Source organism: Panthera tigris, chromosome B3 (genome assembly GCF_018350195.1).
Source record: "Panthera tigris isolate Pti1 chromosome B3, P.tigris_Pti1_mat1.1, whole genome shotgun sequence".
Taxonomy (NCBI): Eukaryota; Metazoa; Chordata; class Mammalia; order Carnivora; family Felidae; genus Panthera; species Panthera tigris.
In genome coordinates this window covers 10,368,466-10,385,771 of record NC_056665.1, presented here as the reverse complement: position 1 = coordinate 10,385,771, position 17,306 = coordinate 10,368,466, and the positions used below count along the sequence as shown (strand labels likewise).

At 46.2% G+C, this 17,306-nt stretch overlaps 1 protein-coding gene across 1 annotated transcript in view; it reads right to left on the bottom strand.

The window, feature by feature from the left end:
• SV2B (synaptic vesicle glycoprotein 2B) overlaps window positions 1-17,306 on the bottom strand; it is a 208,697-nt gene that overhangs the window by 34,685 nt on the left and 156,706 nt on the right. The window contains 6 exon segments of the mRNA XM_007078246.3: window positions 473-583; window positions 6,006-6,095; window positions 8,180-8,313; window positions 14,244-14,294; window positions 14,297-14,394; window positions 14,734-14,914. Coding sequence (XP_007078308.2) covers window positions 473-583; window positions 6,006-6,095; window positions 8,180-8,313; window positions 14,244-14,294; window positions 14,297-14,394; window positions 14,734-14,914 — 665 coding nt within the window.

Genomic DNA, 17,306 nt, shown 5'->3' with positions numbered 1-17,306 from the left:
AACAGCCGTTCAAAACGAAGGTCATTGGCTGCCTCAGTGCTCGACAGCAACTTGACTAGAGAAGTCACTTCTCCAGAGAAATGGCCTTGCTCTACACAGAGACTTTCTCAGAAATCTCCAACACACTTCAAGGAATCTTCTATTTCATTCACTCCTTTCTTCCTCTGAATTATGTAAAAAGAAGATGCTAGAGAGAAGGATGTTTACTAAGAGTAGACGTTGCACCTGCATTCAAAATCTCTTCTTTGGGGAGGAAGAGCGAAGAAAAGCACTAAGGTTTAGAGAGTTTGTGGTTCAAGTCACCCAGGGAGTGAGAAGCTGGCATGAGCTACGTCCCAAACATGCCCGTCCAAGGTACTTCCTCCCATCACACTGCCTTAGGTTGATGGGGGCATTCAGGGTCTTTATCCTTCATCCACCGAAGTTACAGCTTGCCTACTCCCTCTCATCTCCTGCATGTTCCCAGGCATACCTGCTTGAAAGTGGTCTTGAACCTGACCAGCCAGCGCTGGTACCAAGTTCCTGTTGAACTTTGGATCTCAATGAATTCATCCATTTGCTTGGGAGTTTTGATGTGGGACACCTGCAAAACAAAGATGATGGAGACAATCTTAACCCCACTTTGTGTCACACTTTTCAATGTTTCATTTAGTGTAACTGACTTTACGTAAGTTATCAAGGGCTACAGGAGCCTTTGATGACCCTCTAGTTCAGTGATCTTAACCAAAGATGGACATGGCCTCTCTTAGGGCTCTTTCCCAGACAGGTACATCCTACCGCAGACAAGATGAACCCATCTTTTCATTAGATCATGCTTTTGAGAAATTTATATTCGTCAGACATACTACACTGAATTCCCATCTGTATCTGATTTGCCTACACTAGAGTTGACTGCACCTTGAAATCCACAAATCAATCCTTAATGGGTATTAACTATTAATATCACAGAAGTCTAGGACCCATGTAAGCAATGGTGTGTGTGTGTTGGGGAAGGTGTTGCTACTTAAGATATTTTTTTAATGTTTATTTATTTATTTTGAGACCGAGAGAGAGAGAGGAGAGGCAGAGAGAGAGAGAGAGAGAATCCTAGGCACTGTTAGTGCAGAGCCTAATACAGGGCTCAATCTCACGAACTGTGAGATCATGATCTGAGCCAAAGTAAATAGTCAGATGCTTGGGGTACCTGGGTGGCCCAGGTCACAATCTCATGGTTTTGAGTTTGAGCCCCACATCAGGCTCTCTACTATCAGCACAGAGCCCCCTTCAGATCCTCTCTTCCCCCCGCTCTCTGCCCCTTCCCTACTCATGTGCTTTCTCTCTCAAAAATAAATTAAACAATTTTTTTAATAAATAAAAAAATTTTTTAATTAAAAGAAAAGAGTCAGAGGCTTAACTGATTGAGCCATCCAGGTGCCCCACTACTGAAGATATTTTTTAAAACACAGCAGAATGGAAGAAATCATGTCCTCCTTGCTGTCTCTGGTTTTCCTGGTAGAAACCAAATAAATGCGGAGTAGGGATAAGGTTATATACCTCAGCGCTCCCCCTCAAGCACCCTGCAAAGTGTTGACTTGTCCAATGTCACCAGGTAGCCCCTGTGAGCAATCCTGACTCACCAACACAGTGTCTGTCAAGTTAATCCATGTTTAAAGCAACCACTGAATTCTACAACCAACCATCATGTTGGGGAGATTCCCAACCACACAAACTCTTTTTAGCCAAGGTTCATGCTTGCAGACATATTCAGGGGGAAAACAGAAGAACATTCAAAAAAAATTCAGAGCTTCCATCACCCCCTCCAACAAACTTTTGTCTAGGGATAAAGGTTTTAGTCACAAGAGTGTCTCCATTGCTTTCTTCAGCCATCTGAGAACGTGAGGACATGTGAGGAGACAGGGCTGGAAGTCCACAGGGAAAAATCAGACCCTGGATATGGACAATGGACTCATTAACTCTGAGCACCAGGTCGAGGACAGCACAGCTATGCTTTTCTAAACCCTAAAAGCAGTAATTCTTAAACTTGGGGGAGTGCTGGGCACTCCTTTGAGAATCTGGTAAAAGCATCTCCCTGAAATTGGAGGGACATGAGCACACTGAGAGCCTCCTGGGTGTGTCCAACCATCCACAGGTGCGTGTCCATTGCAAATCTCTCTGCCTGGGGACACAGGAGGGTGAACACACAGGTCCTGCAACAGAACTCTCGGCTGGAGCTGGGCTTCATGTTATCAGACACCTGCAGGGAAACCGTGAGCCCTTGCTGCAGCCAAAAGAGGTCAGAGAGGAAGGCTGACACCAAAATCAGGAAGCAATCAAAAATCAGACTCCAAAGCATTAAGATGGACACTCAAATGCAATCTTTTCCCTTCGTTGCTCCTAGGGGAAAAAAATAACACCCTCTTCCCCAGGGATTTAGGGATTGAGTGTATTAACAACTTCAAGCAAAATTACTCTAATTTACAATTAACTAGGATACTTGTCTTTGATTGGGTCTAAATCAGGACATGGCCTGTGTTCACCCCAGCCGTGCAGAACATTTCACTGGGGACACCTGCCAGGGGGCAGTTCCAAAACTTGGGAGGCAGTCAGTAAATGGGGTGGCTGAAAACTAGGGCTTTGTAGGGAAGCAGAAAGTTTTCCTCACCCCTCTTAGCGTCCCAGGCTGGGTGTGAAAATTAAACTGACAAAGATAAATTAACAGGAGAAAAACCTACACATTCGATTGAATTTTAACATGTACAGGGAGCCTTCCAAAGAGAACGAAGAAGTGAGCAGAGCAGAAAGCTTTTATTCCTTTTAGATCAGGAACCAAGGAATTTGTAAAGAATTGACAAGACAAAGGGGTTTGGGCTAAGGGTAGTAAATGGTGAAGAAGTAACTGGGACCAAAGCATTGATTTACAAACAAATGTTTGTTTACACAGTCTTCTCGTGATCCCTCCCCCCATCTCTGGTGATAAGAATGTCTTCTTTCCTCCTGGTACAGGGACAGTAACTTCACACAGCAGATTAACGACCTGTTCCAGGGAAGAAGGGTGAGTGGGGAGAGGTCAGAGTGACCTTCCTGCCTCTGCCATTTTCCCAAACTCCTTCAGTTTAAGACACTCAATATGCCAAGGTGCCATGTTTTAGGGTAGCGTGTCCTGAATCCCGGCAGCTCAAAGGCGAAAGCGAGGACCCGGCATCTGTCGCTCTCCTGCTCATGCCTTCATTAGCTGCGGGGAGCACTTGGGACCAAAGCAGTTAACCCCATCCGGCTGGAGTTCACTCCCGACTACCACTGCTCTCTGACCTGTCAGCACTTTCTGGTTGTTCTTTCTTTTCTTTCCCCCTGGCCCATCCACTCACTCACTTCTACATAATTAAGAGGATTACAAAGTCAGCAGGGAATGCTGAGGCCACAACCTTTTTAATTCTCTCTCCTGTTAGAAGAAAACTACTAAAAGCAGGGGTGATGCCTAAAGACTCGTGGACCAGCATGTGGGCTGGAGTAACAAAATGCCCACGGGTCACAGTACCCACCTCCCCACTCAGGGATCCCCGCCTGAACTCTTCCTCGAGATACACGTCCATCCCCAAGGTGAGGGGCTCTAGGGCGCGAGGGAAAGGCTGAGTTTTTGCCTTTGGAAACCAGAGGCTTCCGGTTTATTGATTTCCAGGCTGAGACCTCCTTCCTCAAAATTAGGCTGCTTAAGGTTGAACACGTTAAGAGAGAATGTGGGATTGCTTCCCTAAAAACCACTCCTGGTCTGGCAAACCCACACGGTTGATTTAGAAGCGGTCCTTCCAGAAGCAGCAGTCAGGGAAGCCACCGTGTGTCAGATACCGCAGGGCCACCTGGGTGAGACGGAGGCCAGGAAGAGTTTACAGCTACTGGGAAAGGCAGGGACAGGTGCACAAACGAGGCAGAGAGCAATCATCCAGCAAGACACCTCTCAGGAGGGCTCTGGGTTTGCTTGGAGTAAATACACCAACAGACTGCTTGAGAGCTCAGGGAATGACAGAGACCAGTGACCTGTGGTGCATGAGCCAGAGGGAGGGCAGGGGAAAGAGAGAAAAGGCTAAAAAGCAGGAGGAAAAGTGGGGGAAGGGGAAGAAGGCTGTGTGCTCTGTGAGGAAGTTCCTAAATTGTCAGGAAGGCTATTAAACTCGCAAATGCCTGGTACAAATGACGTGTGTCTGTGTCTGTCTGTGTGTGCATGTGTCTTTGTGTCTGTGTGTGTTTGTATACATGTGTCTGTGTGTCTGAATGTGTGTGTGTCTATACGTGTATGTCTTTGTGTCTGTCTCTAAGGAATAAGCAGGAGTTTGGAGAACAGTCTGGGGCATGGGTGGGGATGGGGAGGGGGGGCAGGACGGAGCCAAGCACGCCCAGTGGGCAGGGAGCCCCACTAACATCTGGTGTCCACGCCTGCAGGATTACAACCCATCGCAGACAGCGGTAGGGGTGGGGGTCCTGGGAGGACCATGCACGCCCTTAACATCTTTCACTTGGAGTGTTTCTGTTAGTCGTGCTTCTTAATAAATGTGTGTCATAAAAGCACTGGTGTCATATTTTAGATATTTTTAGGAGCATTGGAATCGACAGAAACAGGCCATTGAACAGCAGCCATTTATTGCTTGGTTTAATTTATGAAAAATAACAGGTCATAACATTTTTCAATAATAATTAACACTTATGTAGCCCCTGCTCCAAGGCAGATACTGGCTTAGGTCATTTATTCAATCCTTACCATAACCATATTTACAGATATTATTATCGGGTTTTTTTTCACAAGAAGGAAACTGAGGCAGAGAGAGTGCCTTGCCTAAGCCCACACAGCTAGAAAGTATCAAAACTGGGATTTGGACCCAGACTGTCTTGCTCTGGGTTGTGGATTCGTAGCCACCACATGGTCCTGCCTGAGCCTTGGGGCTTGTAAGCAACAGTTAACAAGGACAAGTGTTCTGTCCAGAATCGATGGCAGAGGCCAAAGAAGCGAAAGCAGTGAATCGGAGCTGGAGGCAGTTACCCCAAGAAGGGCTTCCTTGTGGAAATGGATTTGAAGTCAGCCTGAAAGGAAGTTATGCAAACAGGTGCTCAGAGACCCTCAGCGAGCCATTCCTCCCTCACCAGCCACAGACCTTGGCCAGGGGAGCATAGACCGTGGTAACTAACAGGACATCTTCGTCGTGGAAACTGACGCTCACAAGTTCTTCACTTATTAAACCAGCAAGAAACAAAATTCAGCCTAAGAGAAACGGCTCTCCTGTTGCTTGCAACACTTAGATTGGCACAATCCGACTGAAATGTAATTTGGCAAGATAACTCAAGAGCTATAAAAATCCTAGTGCTTTTTGAGCCAGTCATTTTATTTCTAGGAATCTAGTTGGAAAACCAACCCCAGAACTGGAAGGGGAAGCAACCACGTGGGTGAGAAGGTTCACTGCAACAATGTTAACAGGAACAAAGTAACAAAACAGGGTAAATAAATTTCTAGTATTCCCGGACATGTCCAGAGAAACTGTGTTAATGTTCCCAACATTAATGTTTATTAAAAGGATAATTCTGTGCGGTGCCTGGGTGGCTCAGTAGGTTAAGCATGTGACTTCAGCTCAGGTCATGATCTCGTGGTTCGTGGGTTCGAGCCTCACGTTGAACTTTGTGCTGACAGCTCAGAGCCTGGAGTCTGCTTTGGATTCTGTGTCTCCCTCTCTCTCTGCCCCTCGCCTGCTCATTCTCTCTCTCTCTCTCTCTCTCTCTCTCTCTCTCTCTCTCTCTCTCTCAGAAATAAACATGTTTTAAAAAGGATAATTCTGAGACAACAGACAGAATGCTTATGAGTACTCTTAAAAATATGTCAATGTAAATATATGTACATATGCTTATCCCCATAGAAGGTCAGGGGTTTTACTGTATACTTCCTTTGTCCAATTAATATAATAATAGAATAAAATTAATTTTTAGCAAGACAAGCTAGTGAAAAAGGACAGTCCCCCCCTTTGTTGGCATAGATGCCACACACTCACCGTGAACACCTTCTCGGGGGCCCCCTTCGCCCTCATGTTGGTGTCATGCACTTGCTTGAGGATCATCCAGGCTTCGTCGTGTTTGCCCATCTGGTTAAAGCAAGCATAGAGGAATGAGAAATCTGTGGCTGAGTAGGGCTGGAAACCCTATGCATCTGAGTGTGTGGTGATTAGACAGGGACTCGCGGCCATCCAGGGCTCGTGAAGGACTAGGACTAATGTCCGCCCCCAGCCCATCTTGGAAGGATAACAGGGTAGCGCCTTCCAGGTGCAAATGGGAGGCACTACTCGGGGCGCCTGGGTGGCTCAGTTGGTTAAGTGTCCAAGTTCGGCTCAGGTCATGATCTCACGGTAGTTCGTGGGTTCGAACCCCGCGTCGGGCTCTGTGCTGACAGCTCAAGCCTGGAGCCTGCTTCATATTCTGCGTCTCCCTCTCTCTCTCTCTGCCCCTCCCTCGCTCATGCTCTGTCTCTCTCAAAAATAAACACTTTTTTAAAACTGTAAAAAATGTGAGACATTACTTCATTATACACTATTCCCATCACACAGTACAACACTCCTAGTTGTAAAGTTGAATGGACTGCTGGGGCGTCCAGGTGGCTCAGTCGGTTGTGTGTCCGAGTTCAGTTTAGGTCATGATCTCACGGTTTGTGAGTTTGAGCCCCGAGTCGGGGTTGCTGCTGACAGTGTGGAGCCCGCTTCAAATCCTCTGTCTCCCTCTCTCTCTGCTCCTCCCCCTCTGGTGCTCTTGATCTCAAAAATAAACAAACATTTTTTTTAAACTTTTTTTTTTTTAACGTTTATTTATTTTTGAGACAGAGAGAGACAGAGCATGAACAGGGGAGGGGCAGAGAGAGAGGGAGACACAGAATCTGAAACAGGCTCCAGGCTCTGAGCTGTCAGCACAGAGCCCGACGCGGGGCTCCAACTCACGGACCGTGAGATCATGGCCTGAGCCGAAGTCGGACGCTTAACCGACCAAGCCACCCAGGCGCCCCAACAAACATTTTCTAAAAATTGCATGGACCACTAAGTGGGAGCCACGTTCCTCTCTGACTAGGGAGAGCAAAGCAGCAATATGTTACAATTGAATTGTGTTCCTCCCACCCCAGGACCTTGGAACATGACCCTATTTGGAAAGAGGGTTGCTGTAGATGTAATTAAGACGAGGTCCTCCTGGAGCAGCGTGGGCCCCTAATCTGGTTCGACTAGAGTCTTTATAAAAAGCCAGCCATAGGAATATAGACACACACCAGGAGACCACCTGGGATGACTCGGGCAGGAAGTGGAGTGAGGCAGCCGTGAGCCAAGCGACTGCCAGCAAAGCACCAGAAGCTGGAAGACGCAAGGAAGGACTGCCCTACAGACTTCAGAGGGAACGTGGCCCAGCTGACACCTTGATGTTGGACTTCCAGCCTCCAGAACTGTGAGACAATTTCTGTTACTTTAAGCCACTCGGTTTGTAACAGAGTCCTTTGAAACTAATACACAACAAAGGGTGTATTTTGAGATATCCCTGGTTAAAACAAAACGAAAACAAACAAACAAACAACAACAACAAAACCCCTGCTGTGTCTGCCCCTGATCAATGGGACAAAAGGAATTTGACAAGCTGATCACTCTGTAGAAAGATCTAGAAGGAAACACATAAGTGGACTCAGAATTGGGGGTGGAAGAGATTTCTCCTCTGCCAGCCCCACCCTGTCTGACCACCACAAGCCCAAGTGCCCCACCCCACCCCGAGCTGGAAGGATTCTTCTCTCAAGACACCAGCAGAAACTCTCAGATGGTCCGGATGGTCAAGAGTCCTCATGGACTTGGGAACCACACAAGTATTGCCACAGATCTCGCTGCAGCCACTTGAAAAAACACCCCACCGCTTTCAAGAGCCTCTGGAGAGAGTGGGGGCTGGAGGCAGCGTCGGGAAGCCCCCTCCACCGCCACCCAGCCTGGGGGAGCCCTGTCCCACTCTGCACTCGGGGAGCCCCTGCGCCCCTCCGCCCCTGACAGTCTGCGATCCAGGGTGCGCGGCCACCGCGGATGGCAGTGAAGCCAGACATAATGATGGGCCCAGGTCGGCCAACAGAGGGGGTGGTTTGCAACCTGCAGGCAGGAGGGGACGCGGGGCTAAAGGGCTCTCACATGGGGTGGGGGCGGTGGGGGTGCTGACTCACCTCCAGCAGGAACCGTGGGCTCTCTGGCATGAACCTCAGGGCCACCATGGACACGGTGCAGGGCAGAGCGCAGATGATGACAAACACCCGCCAGCTGTGGAAGTGGTAATTGGTGCCCATGCTGAAGCCCCAGCCTGCGAAGAAGCAGCCAGAGCACTTTGGACATGATCTCAGAGTCACCTTCCAGCCCTGGCTCTCAGCTTAGGGCGCGAGAGCATCGCCTGGGGAGCAGGTTAAAGTGCAGGCCCCCGCCTGTCCCCTCAGCTTCTGACGCAGAAGTCTGGAATGGGCTCTGGGAAAGTGCATGCCAACAGCCCCCCAGGGTGGGCCAGGCCCGTTCTCTCGGCCAAGAGTACAAAGGAAGGCAGCATCCCCTATTTAGATATATTCATTAAAATTTAACGCCAGTGACAGCGCGGACCCTGCTGGGGATCCTCTCTTTCCACCCCGCCTCTCTCCCTGCCCCTCCCCCGCTCATTTTTTCTCTCTTTCTCAAAATAAATAAATGAACTTCTAAAAAACTTAAGTTAAACAGACTGTTAAATAACAGATGTTCTATTCCCTGGCCTTGACAAAAAAGGTGCCCCGACCTACCCTTGCAGGATTCCTTTCCTTTCCTTCTCCTAGCCCCTCCCACAGAGTGAGGGGCCTTGCGGTGACCCATGTGAACAAATCTCGCTCCACCACAATGAGAATGAGTGCCCTTGTCATGATTCCTTGAGTTTAGTGGGAATTCCTGGGTTCTGAGCACCAGAGCATGATGTGGTAGGAGGGTGATCACTCTTCAGGGACCCCTTGCCCTATGGGAAGGGGTATGGCTGAAGGAGAGCCAGATCAGGGCCTTACATGACCCTGGGGATCCCTCTTACCCAGGTCAAAGGGCAATACCAGCTCCGGGTGATTCTAACGCAAAGGGTTTCAGGACCCACACTTTGAAAAACACCGTCAGTCATAATACGGGCACACCCCGTTGTATCGTGCTCCACAGATACTGCGGTTTTTGCAAATTGCAGGTTTGTGGCCACCCCGTGTTGAGCAAATCTACTGACACCATTTTCCCATCAGCATCCACTCACTTTGTGTGCCTGTGTCAGGCCTTGGTAATTCCAGAAATATTTCAAACGTTCCATTATTACCATATTTGTAGCGGGGATCTGTGATCTGTGATGATTTGCCATAAGCTCAGGAGATGGTGAGCATGTTTTCAGCAGTAAAGTATTTTTTTAATTAGGATGTGTACATTTTTTAGACATAATGCTACTGTGCCCTTAATACAGTATAATTAGGTATAAACATAACTGCTGTATGCACTGGAAGCCAAATAATTCACTTGACTCACTTTACTCTGATATTTGCTTTATTGCAGCAGTCTGAAACTGAACTCCTAATATCTCCAAGGTATGCCTATATTACTTTTTTTTTTTTTAATTTTAAAGAGATGGGGCTTCCAAATTCAAATGAATTCTATCATCACTGAAATGGAGAGACTAGCTCCTACTCAGCATTGGTTATTGAAAGCACTCTAAAATTCATTTTTAGAAATTGCTTCGGGATCTACAAAACATTATTTCAAATGTGCCCATGGGTCGCAAAAGTCCCTCTTTTCAGGAATGGTAGCACAGAGGAAAGAGCCTAGACATTTGTAGTCACATAAATCAGAGTATAAATCCTGGCTTTCTCACATCATTACTGTGTTGGTGGGTTTTCACAGCTGCAGAATGCAGGTAACACTATCATCACAGATTTGCTGTGTACAAAAGCTTCTGGCAACCAATAATCATTCATCTTCTTTGAGGGTAGATTTGATTTGTTTGGAAATAGCTACATGATACTTAGTGCCAAAGTTGTTGACTGAAATAGATGAATATCAGCAAAGATCAGCAAAAGAATTGCTTTTAAAAAAAAAATCCAAGGTTAGGGGCACCTGGGTGGTTCAGTCAGTTAGGCATCCGACTTCGTTTCACGTCATGATCTTGCTGCCTGTGGGTTTGAGCCCTGTGTCGGGCTCTGTGCTGACAGCTTGGAGCCTGGAGCCTGCTTTGGATTCAGTTTCTCTCCCCGCACTCCCCCCCCCCCACCTCATGCTCTGTCTCTCTCTCAAAAATAAACATTAAAAATTTTTTTTAAAAAATCCAACGTTATAAAATAGATTGGTTTTCTCATGCCACTCAGAGCAGCTTTGAAGACACTCCAACAGCATATTTTCAAGACAGAACTGTATAAATGAATATATTGATTTCTCAAGTTCGGAGGGTAATCATTGCTGGGACACAAAGTATCTACTCCATTTACTATCTGTGAAGCACAGTAAAATGCAGTGCAATAAAATGAGGTATGTTTACACTTCAGAATACACCATATGGCCAACTCCGTGGTGGGCAGTGAATGTCTTGAATGCTCTATTCCTCTCATTGTGCTTCAACTCGGTCTACTTGCACTGCTGTTTCTGCTGATTCTTCCTACTTGGAGCAATTAAAGGACGAGCCAGACGGAATCCCAGGTTGGGGGGGAAAGAGGGACTGAAACCACCGTGACACATTTGGTCACACAATACACACTTCATCCAACTTTCTCAACGGGAACCAAATCTCTGTTTTGCACAGCATGCTGTCCCTGGGGTTTGTGTGCTTTAATTTTAATTAAAAAGCCTTTCCTTCCTCCTGAGAGCAACACTAGAAAGGGGAAGATAAAACCATAGTCATATTTACACATTTGCAGCTCATGTCCAAAAGCCAGTCTGGAGCAATTAGAAGTCAAGTTGATCAAAACTACGCAGCAGTGAAACTCAGGTGGACAATGAGGGAAGGAGAGCAGAAGCAGGTGTGTTTCTAAAGCATTCTGCCCAAGACAAACTTTTTTCTTTATGAAAATATGTGTAAATTATCTAAAATCCATTATTCCTTTATGCCTCTATGGTTTTTATGGTGGCTTTACTAACCTGCATTTATCACGTTCATTAGGCAGATCTTTGGGACCTTAAATTAAATAAAATTAAACAGTGAACTGCTTCCAAATATATGTAGCAACTATTAATTTGGAGACAGGGATTGTTCTGGTTACTGATCTTTTAGCTTGCCCTCCGTCATGATTTCACAAACAGCTGGTGGTGCTGACTACAATGGGAATTCATCTTCCATAATATATTCATATTTTTTTTTCTGGACTGTGCCCATGAATTCCCAGGAAAACATTCTGAGTTTTGTAATCTTCTTTCTCAATGACTCAGTCGCCCGAATTCCTGGTGCCAAGACCTCCCATCACTTCATTCCTGCAAAACCAATTAAGTGGGTTGCACAAGCCGAACACAAACATGAGTCTCCTTTCTTTAGTTCCCCTGGCGTGTGTCCCTGCTCAGGGGAGGGGTGTGAGAGGATTAATGTCTTAGGCACATTGAGAAACATCATCAAATGTCTGGTTCACTGTGGACAGGACATCTGGTCCCGGTAAAATGAGGCTTAAGGTAAATAATCACTCCTGTGATAAGGTCATTTTAGTCTCCCATGTTCCTAGCGTGGGCTCCCCGCCCCAGCTAATGCTTGTTTCAATGAAGCATAATCATCCCAGAGGCTTGTATGTTAAAAAGGGACTATAAAAGTCACAGATTTCATACAAGCCTGCGAACAGGAAACACATCCTGTCCGTTTGGGGTAAAATATTTCACCAGGAGCCCTGATGTCAGCCAGCAGCGGCCAGCCAGCAGCTATGTGGCCCCTCCGCCATGGGCATCCCATTCAGACTTGGTCAACACGCTCCCAACTCGAATCCTAGTATTGCTTCCTTAGCAACCAGACCCCCAGACATCAGTGTGTGCTTGTACACGTAAAGCAAAGTGAAAAAGCGATGCACCGTGCAGGGACCATTGTGGGTAGCCCCTCTCACAACACCCCACAAGCTGTGGGCTCGGTCATAATAATGCAGACACCGGGTCTGGGGGGCACTGACTCCGCCCCCCATGCCGGAGAGGAGGGAAAAGTATCCGGAAACCAATCAGGACCCAGCATCTCTGGGGTGTCGTGATTGGCTGAGGTGGGCTCATGACCTAAGCTGAACCAATCAGAAGCTCCCTGGTCAGGTGTGCGAGGGGAACGTCCTTGGTGGAACAAGCAGTGTGCAAATGGGAGGGTGACCTTGTTGGTGCTGCTGGGATGGAAGCTAGCTCGAGGACGAGAAGCATTTTAAACATATTCTCAGCACTGCCCTTTGCATCCTAGTTATTACTGAATGAGAGGCACGGATCTCTATGGCTCTTACTTCCTTCCCTCTCCGCCTTCTAGGTGAAGGAACCACGGCTGGACGAGATGAAGTGACTTGGCCGCAACCACACAGCATCACTACTTTGGCTCAGTTTTTATGGGGGTTTTATTTGTCCCTACATGCCTCCCCTCCATCATAAAAAAAAAAAAAAAAAAAAAGATTGTTTACCTAATTTAAATGTGGAAATAGTTTCTTAGAGCTCACACATGGGGATGAGTTAACAGTGCTAATGATACTATAGCAAGAATTGGCGGGGAGGGGAAGCAATTCCTCTGACCCATGTAACCAACACTATAGTATACGGGTCATTAAAGTATGTGTTTGCGTGAAAGGCAGAGTGCAGAAATGATATTAGGAGTAATATGATTTTGTATCTAAAATGATGGAGAACTGCTTCTGGTGACAGAATTCTCTGGAAAACCCTTCATCCCTTGATTTCATTATTCCTGTTTCTATTTCTTATACGAAAATCCAGTGGGTTCTCAAAGACGAGATGTGGCAAAGATTCCACGTTCACAAACCCGCTTCCTCCACTTGCCGGGCACACGGCGAGATTGCATTGCCAAGTGTCCTTTGCAGTATTGGTGATCACGTTACAGATTTGGGGCCAATGGGATGGAAGCAGAGAGGGCTGTTGGCCCTTCAAAACCACGCACGTACAATCGCCCATACTCTTTCCCCAAGCAGACTTTAAGCCACGTGTTACAGACGGTGCAATCACACGCTGGAAAGAGTCTGAGCCCCGATATTGCTGATGGAACAGAGCCCCCTGCACATCAGGAATATCAGCCCTATTTTACAAGAGGGAGAAACTTCTGTTATGTTAAAACAATGAGATTTTAGGATTTATCAGATGACCAGGGTAATGAATCCAGCATCACCTTAACTAATAGGGTAGGCAGTGTCTATACCGGAACTTCTTAAAAAGATACACAAGAGCTTCCATCACCTCAGAACACACAAAGAGGATGAGATTTCAAACAAGGACACCAAGGAGGTGAATGGCTAGGGAAGTGTTGGTTAGCTTCGGGCAGTTCTCTGCTACCCCTATAGTTCTGCAGGATTCTAAATGATGGCACAGTCTCACCCATCATCAGGGGTTTACCGAAAACAATTTTAAGGACGCTGATGGTATTTATTGCCCAGGATGCTTAAAAGACATAATCGAAATCAAAACTGCTGCGTTCTTCCTACTTTACTCTTAACAAAACCAATTGTGAAAGTAAACACTGCCAGGTCTCTGTCCAGAGAATCTGGTTTTTGCAATTATCCAGGATAATAAAATTGTCCCGGCTGAATCGAAGACCTTGTCTGTAAGGGCTGCCCCACTTCTGCAGCCAAACAAGAGTGACGGCAGGCACTAGAATGGAGAGTATACAAGAGTACCGCATGGGAGCAGGGGGCAGGCAGAGCACCAGGATTCAAGGTCATGCCAGGACGTGACCTTGGCTAAGTCACCAACTTCTCTTGCTTTTGTTATGGAATCTATAGAATGGGGTTATCAAAGCCTAACTTGCTAGGGGGAGGAGGGCTGGGGAGATAAAGGTTGAAATTCTTTCAAATAGAACGAAGAAAAGAAGGAAGGAGAGAGGGAGGGAGGCAGGAAGGACAGATTGTATTCTATCCAGAAAGCTGTGTGTACTGAAATTAGTGATGTGTCTTCCAGCGTTGGAAGTTCTATAGAGAGATCAAGGTCACACACAGGAACTGTGTGTGAGCTTGTGGAATAAGGTTGAGGACGGCAAATGTTGTTGGATGCAGGTGCCATAGTGACAAGGATCCCTGGGCTTTTTGAAGGCAGTGCACTCACCATAGTGTGGAATGATGCTCCAGGCCATGGCAGATGCATAAATGCCCCCGTCATCCAGAAGATGCCCAGCCAACTGAGGTGTTCTCCTCGCTTCTCCCGAGATAAGAATTCAGAAAAATAGGCAAAAACAATGGGCAGAGCACCCCCAATCCTGCAAAAAGAAAACGCCAAAAAGAAAGAATCGAGTCATACACTAAAAATGGGCTTAGCAGAAACCTAGTCACCTTACACCCCACCCGTAAGTTCTGTGGTAAAGTAACCCAGTGAATTTGAAAGACTGGCTAAAGTGAGGCCAGTATCGGGTTATTTTGACCTTATATACTGACTTTACAACCTAACCCCTTTCTAAGGTTCAGCTTTAATGTACTATCTTGGAAGTCAAACACAAAACCCAGTCCAAGGTTTTCCAGAAGTACCACTCGGAGCTATAGTGCCAGGATGGATGGAACACTGGTCTATGAGGGTCCAGCAAAGCCCTGCGTTTGCGTACCCTATGCCTGAGAGGAGTCGGCAGAAGAGGAAGGCTCCATATCCCTGCACGAAGGAGGAGAGAGAGGCGAAGGAGGCGTTGAGGGCCAGAGACATGCTGAGGACTCTCTTCCTCCCCAGCTTATCGGCCAGGCCCCCCAGCACGAAGGCCCCCGCCATCATTCCTAGGTAGACTATCACCCCTGCAAGGTGGGGGGAAAGAGAAGACAGGGTGGGGAGAAAAGACAAGACATTAGAAACCATGCAATGTTCTAGAAAATCCAGTGCCCCTTTTTATGTGTTCTAGAGAGTCTGCGTCACAGACATAAAAGGTGGACTATAACAGATGTTCGTGGCAAATTAGAAGTGCTGTATGAATTCAAATTCTTAGGAATGCCATTCGAAAAACTAGCCTCACAGGTTGCCACATATGTGCACATACTAAAATAGATCAACCATAGCTGGGTCTGATGTACCCTTCTTGAAGATGACTCTTTTAGAGGCATAATCTGCAGAAGGTAGTGCTGTCATTTTATTTTTAAGCAAGCAAGCAAGCAAGAAAGAAAGAAAGAAAGAAAGAGAAAGAAAGAAAGAGAAAGAAAGAAGGAAAGGAAGAAAGAAAGAAAAAAAGAAAAAGAAAGAGAAAGGAAGGAAGGAAGGAAGGAAGGAAGGACTGTGTGATAAAAATCCTTACCTGCAGGGTTATGTTTAAAGAGAGAATTTCAAGGGGAAAGTGTGACCAAAAGGGTATAAGGAACATGGGAAGGAAGAAAAGGGTGTGAGTGAAAAATGCCAACTAGCCCTAAGACTGGCTATGTTATTATTCCCCCCAAAAAAGACCATCACCAAGCTACAACCAATGTTCAGATTTCTTAGGGTAATAAGAGCCCAGCAATGAGCATCCTTTCTTTAACACATGTAACTTTACTTCCCTTCTAATAATAAGATCGGTTAATTTAAGATATCCTATAAATATATTGCTATTGACATGTTTATGGTATTGCAATGAAAGTCAGCATCTTCACGGTCATGGCACATCCCCAGAAGCATGTGGATAATGTCTTCCTACTAAATATTGAGGGCTTACTAATTATCAATGCCTGTGCTAAGTCCTGATGTGATTTACCACACCTGTGAAGGAAACTTTGCAGACCATCCTTCACAAAGTCAAAATATGGAATAGAGATTACATAAGTATCCTTTCACCCGGCCTTGACTGGAAACCAAATGGTGAACACAAACTGTCTTTCACAGAAAGGAAGCTTCTGGATCTGCAGATGCTTTATTTCTGCAGGTGTGTGCCAGGAAGGGCCGACAGAAACCAAAGAGCTTCAATTAGCTGATTAACTTGAAGGCTGGTCCCCAAAAGGAGAGATTTAACTACGCTCTGTCTTATCTTCCCCATGACAGAGTTCTTTCTTTTCTCATTTTATTCCATGAGATGAAAAGAAATGATAGCTTTGGTGTTGTCAATGGTGTTCATTAAGATTATTTTCACTCACCTGTATTGTCACTTTCAGCCTTTACACACCTCAAAGCCATGGAAGATGCTATTTCCTTTTATGTTTGTGTATATGCTGTTACTTCGTGAAATATGCCTATGAGTCTACAGTATATATTAAATGCCTATTATTAGGTAAGCATTCTTTTAGTTACTGGGCATACAGTGAGGTACAAACACCTGAAAATCTTGGCCTTTGTAGAGCTTACGTTCCAATTGGGGAAAAGAAATAATAAATGAGTAAAATATACAGTTGGTAGGTGGCTGATAAGAGTCATAGAGAAAAATAATGGGAAGGAAGGGAACCAGGAGAGCCAGGGTGGGAGGTGGAGATTTTAAATAAGATGGTTCAGGAAGCTCTTATTGAGACAGGACATTTAGGCAAAGACCTAAAGGAAATCAACCATGGGGATGTCTAGGGTAAGTTGCCAAGCCTGTGTTCCTAAATCTGCCATTTCTCTGTACACTCGGAGGATCCACAGACAAGTAACAGAATGAGGATAACTCCTCCTCCCTATTTCACCAGTCCCCAGCCCAAAGCCCAGAAAATGTAGCGAGCAATTTCCCACTAATATTAAGTCACCCACACGTGTGTTTCAGAAAATGAGTCAAGACTGCAAACCCAACTCACAGTATATGTCATGCCGTATGGAAATGATGTGCCTGTCAGTATGCTCTGCTAGACTATGAGTGTATCTGTTCCCCAGACCTGAGCAGCTAAGGATCGCCATCATCTGGTTCCCTGTAGACTTAATCTTGCTCAGTTCTTGGCCATTGTGAGCTATGTCCAACAGAACTGCCTTACTCACCATGAGGGTATCTTAAAACCATCTTCTGTGGCTATGACCCCAGAATCCCACCACACAAGCCCAAGTGAGGGTTAGCCTGCAGCCTCCCTGATACTTTCACCTGGTCTTTCCAGTCCACATAACTTCCTTGTGCCTGGTCCTGAGATCCTGGCCCCCACGCTAATTTCCAATTAGCATCCAATACCTTAACCAATTGGAAAAGACCCAAACTCCATCCATGCCCAACCAGGTTCTCGCCAGGAAAGAACTGGGTTCTGCTTCCTCTGACTTAGGTAACCCACCTAA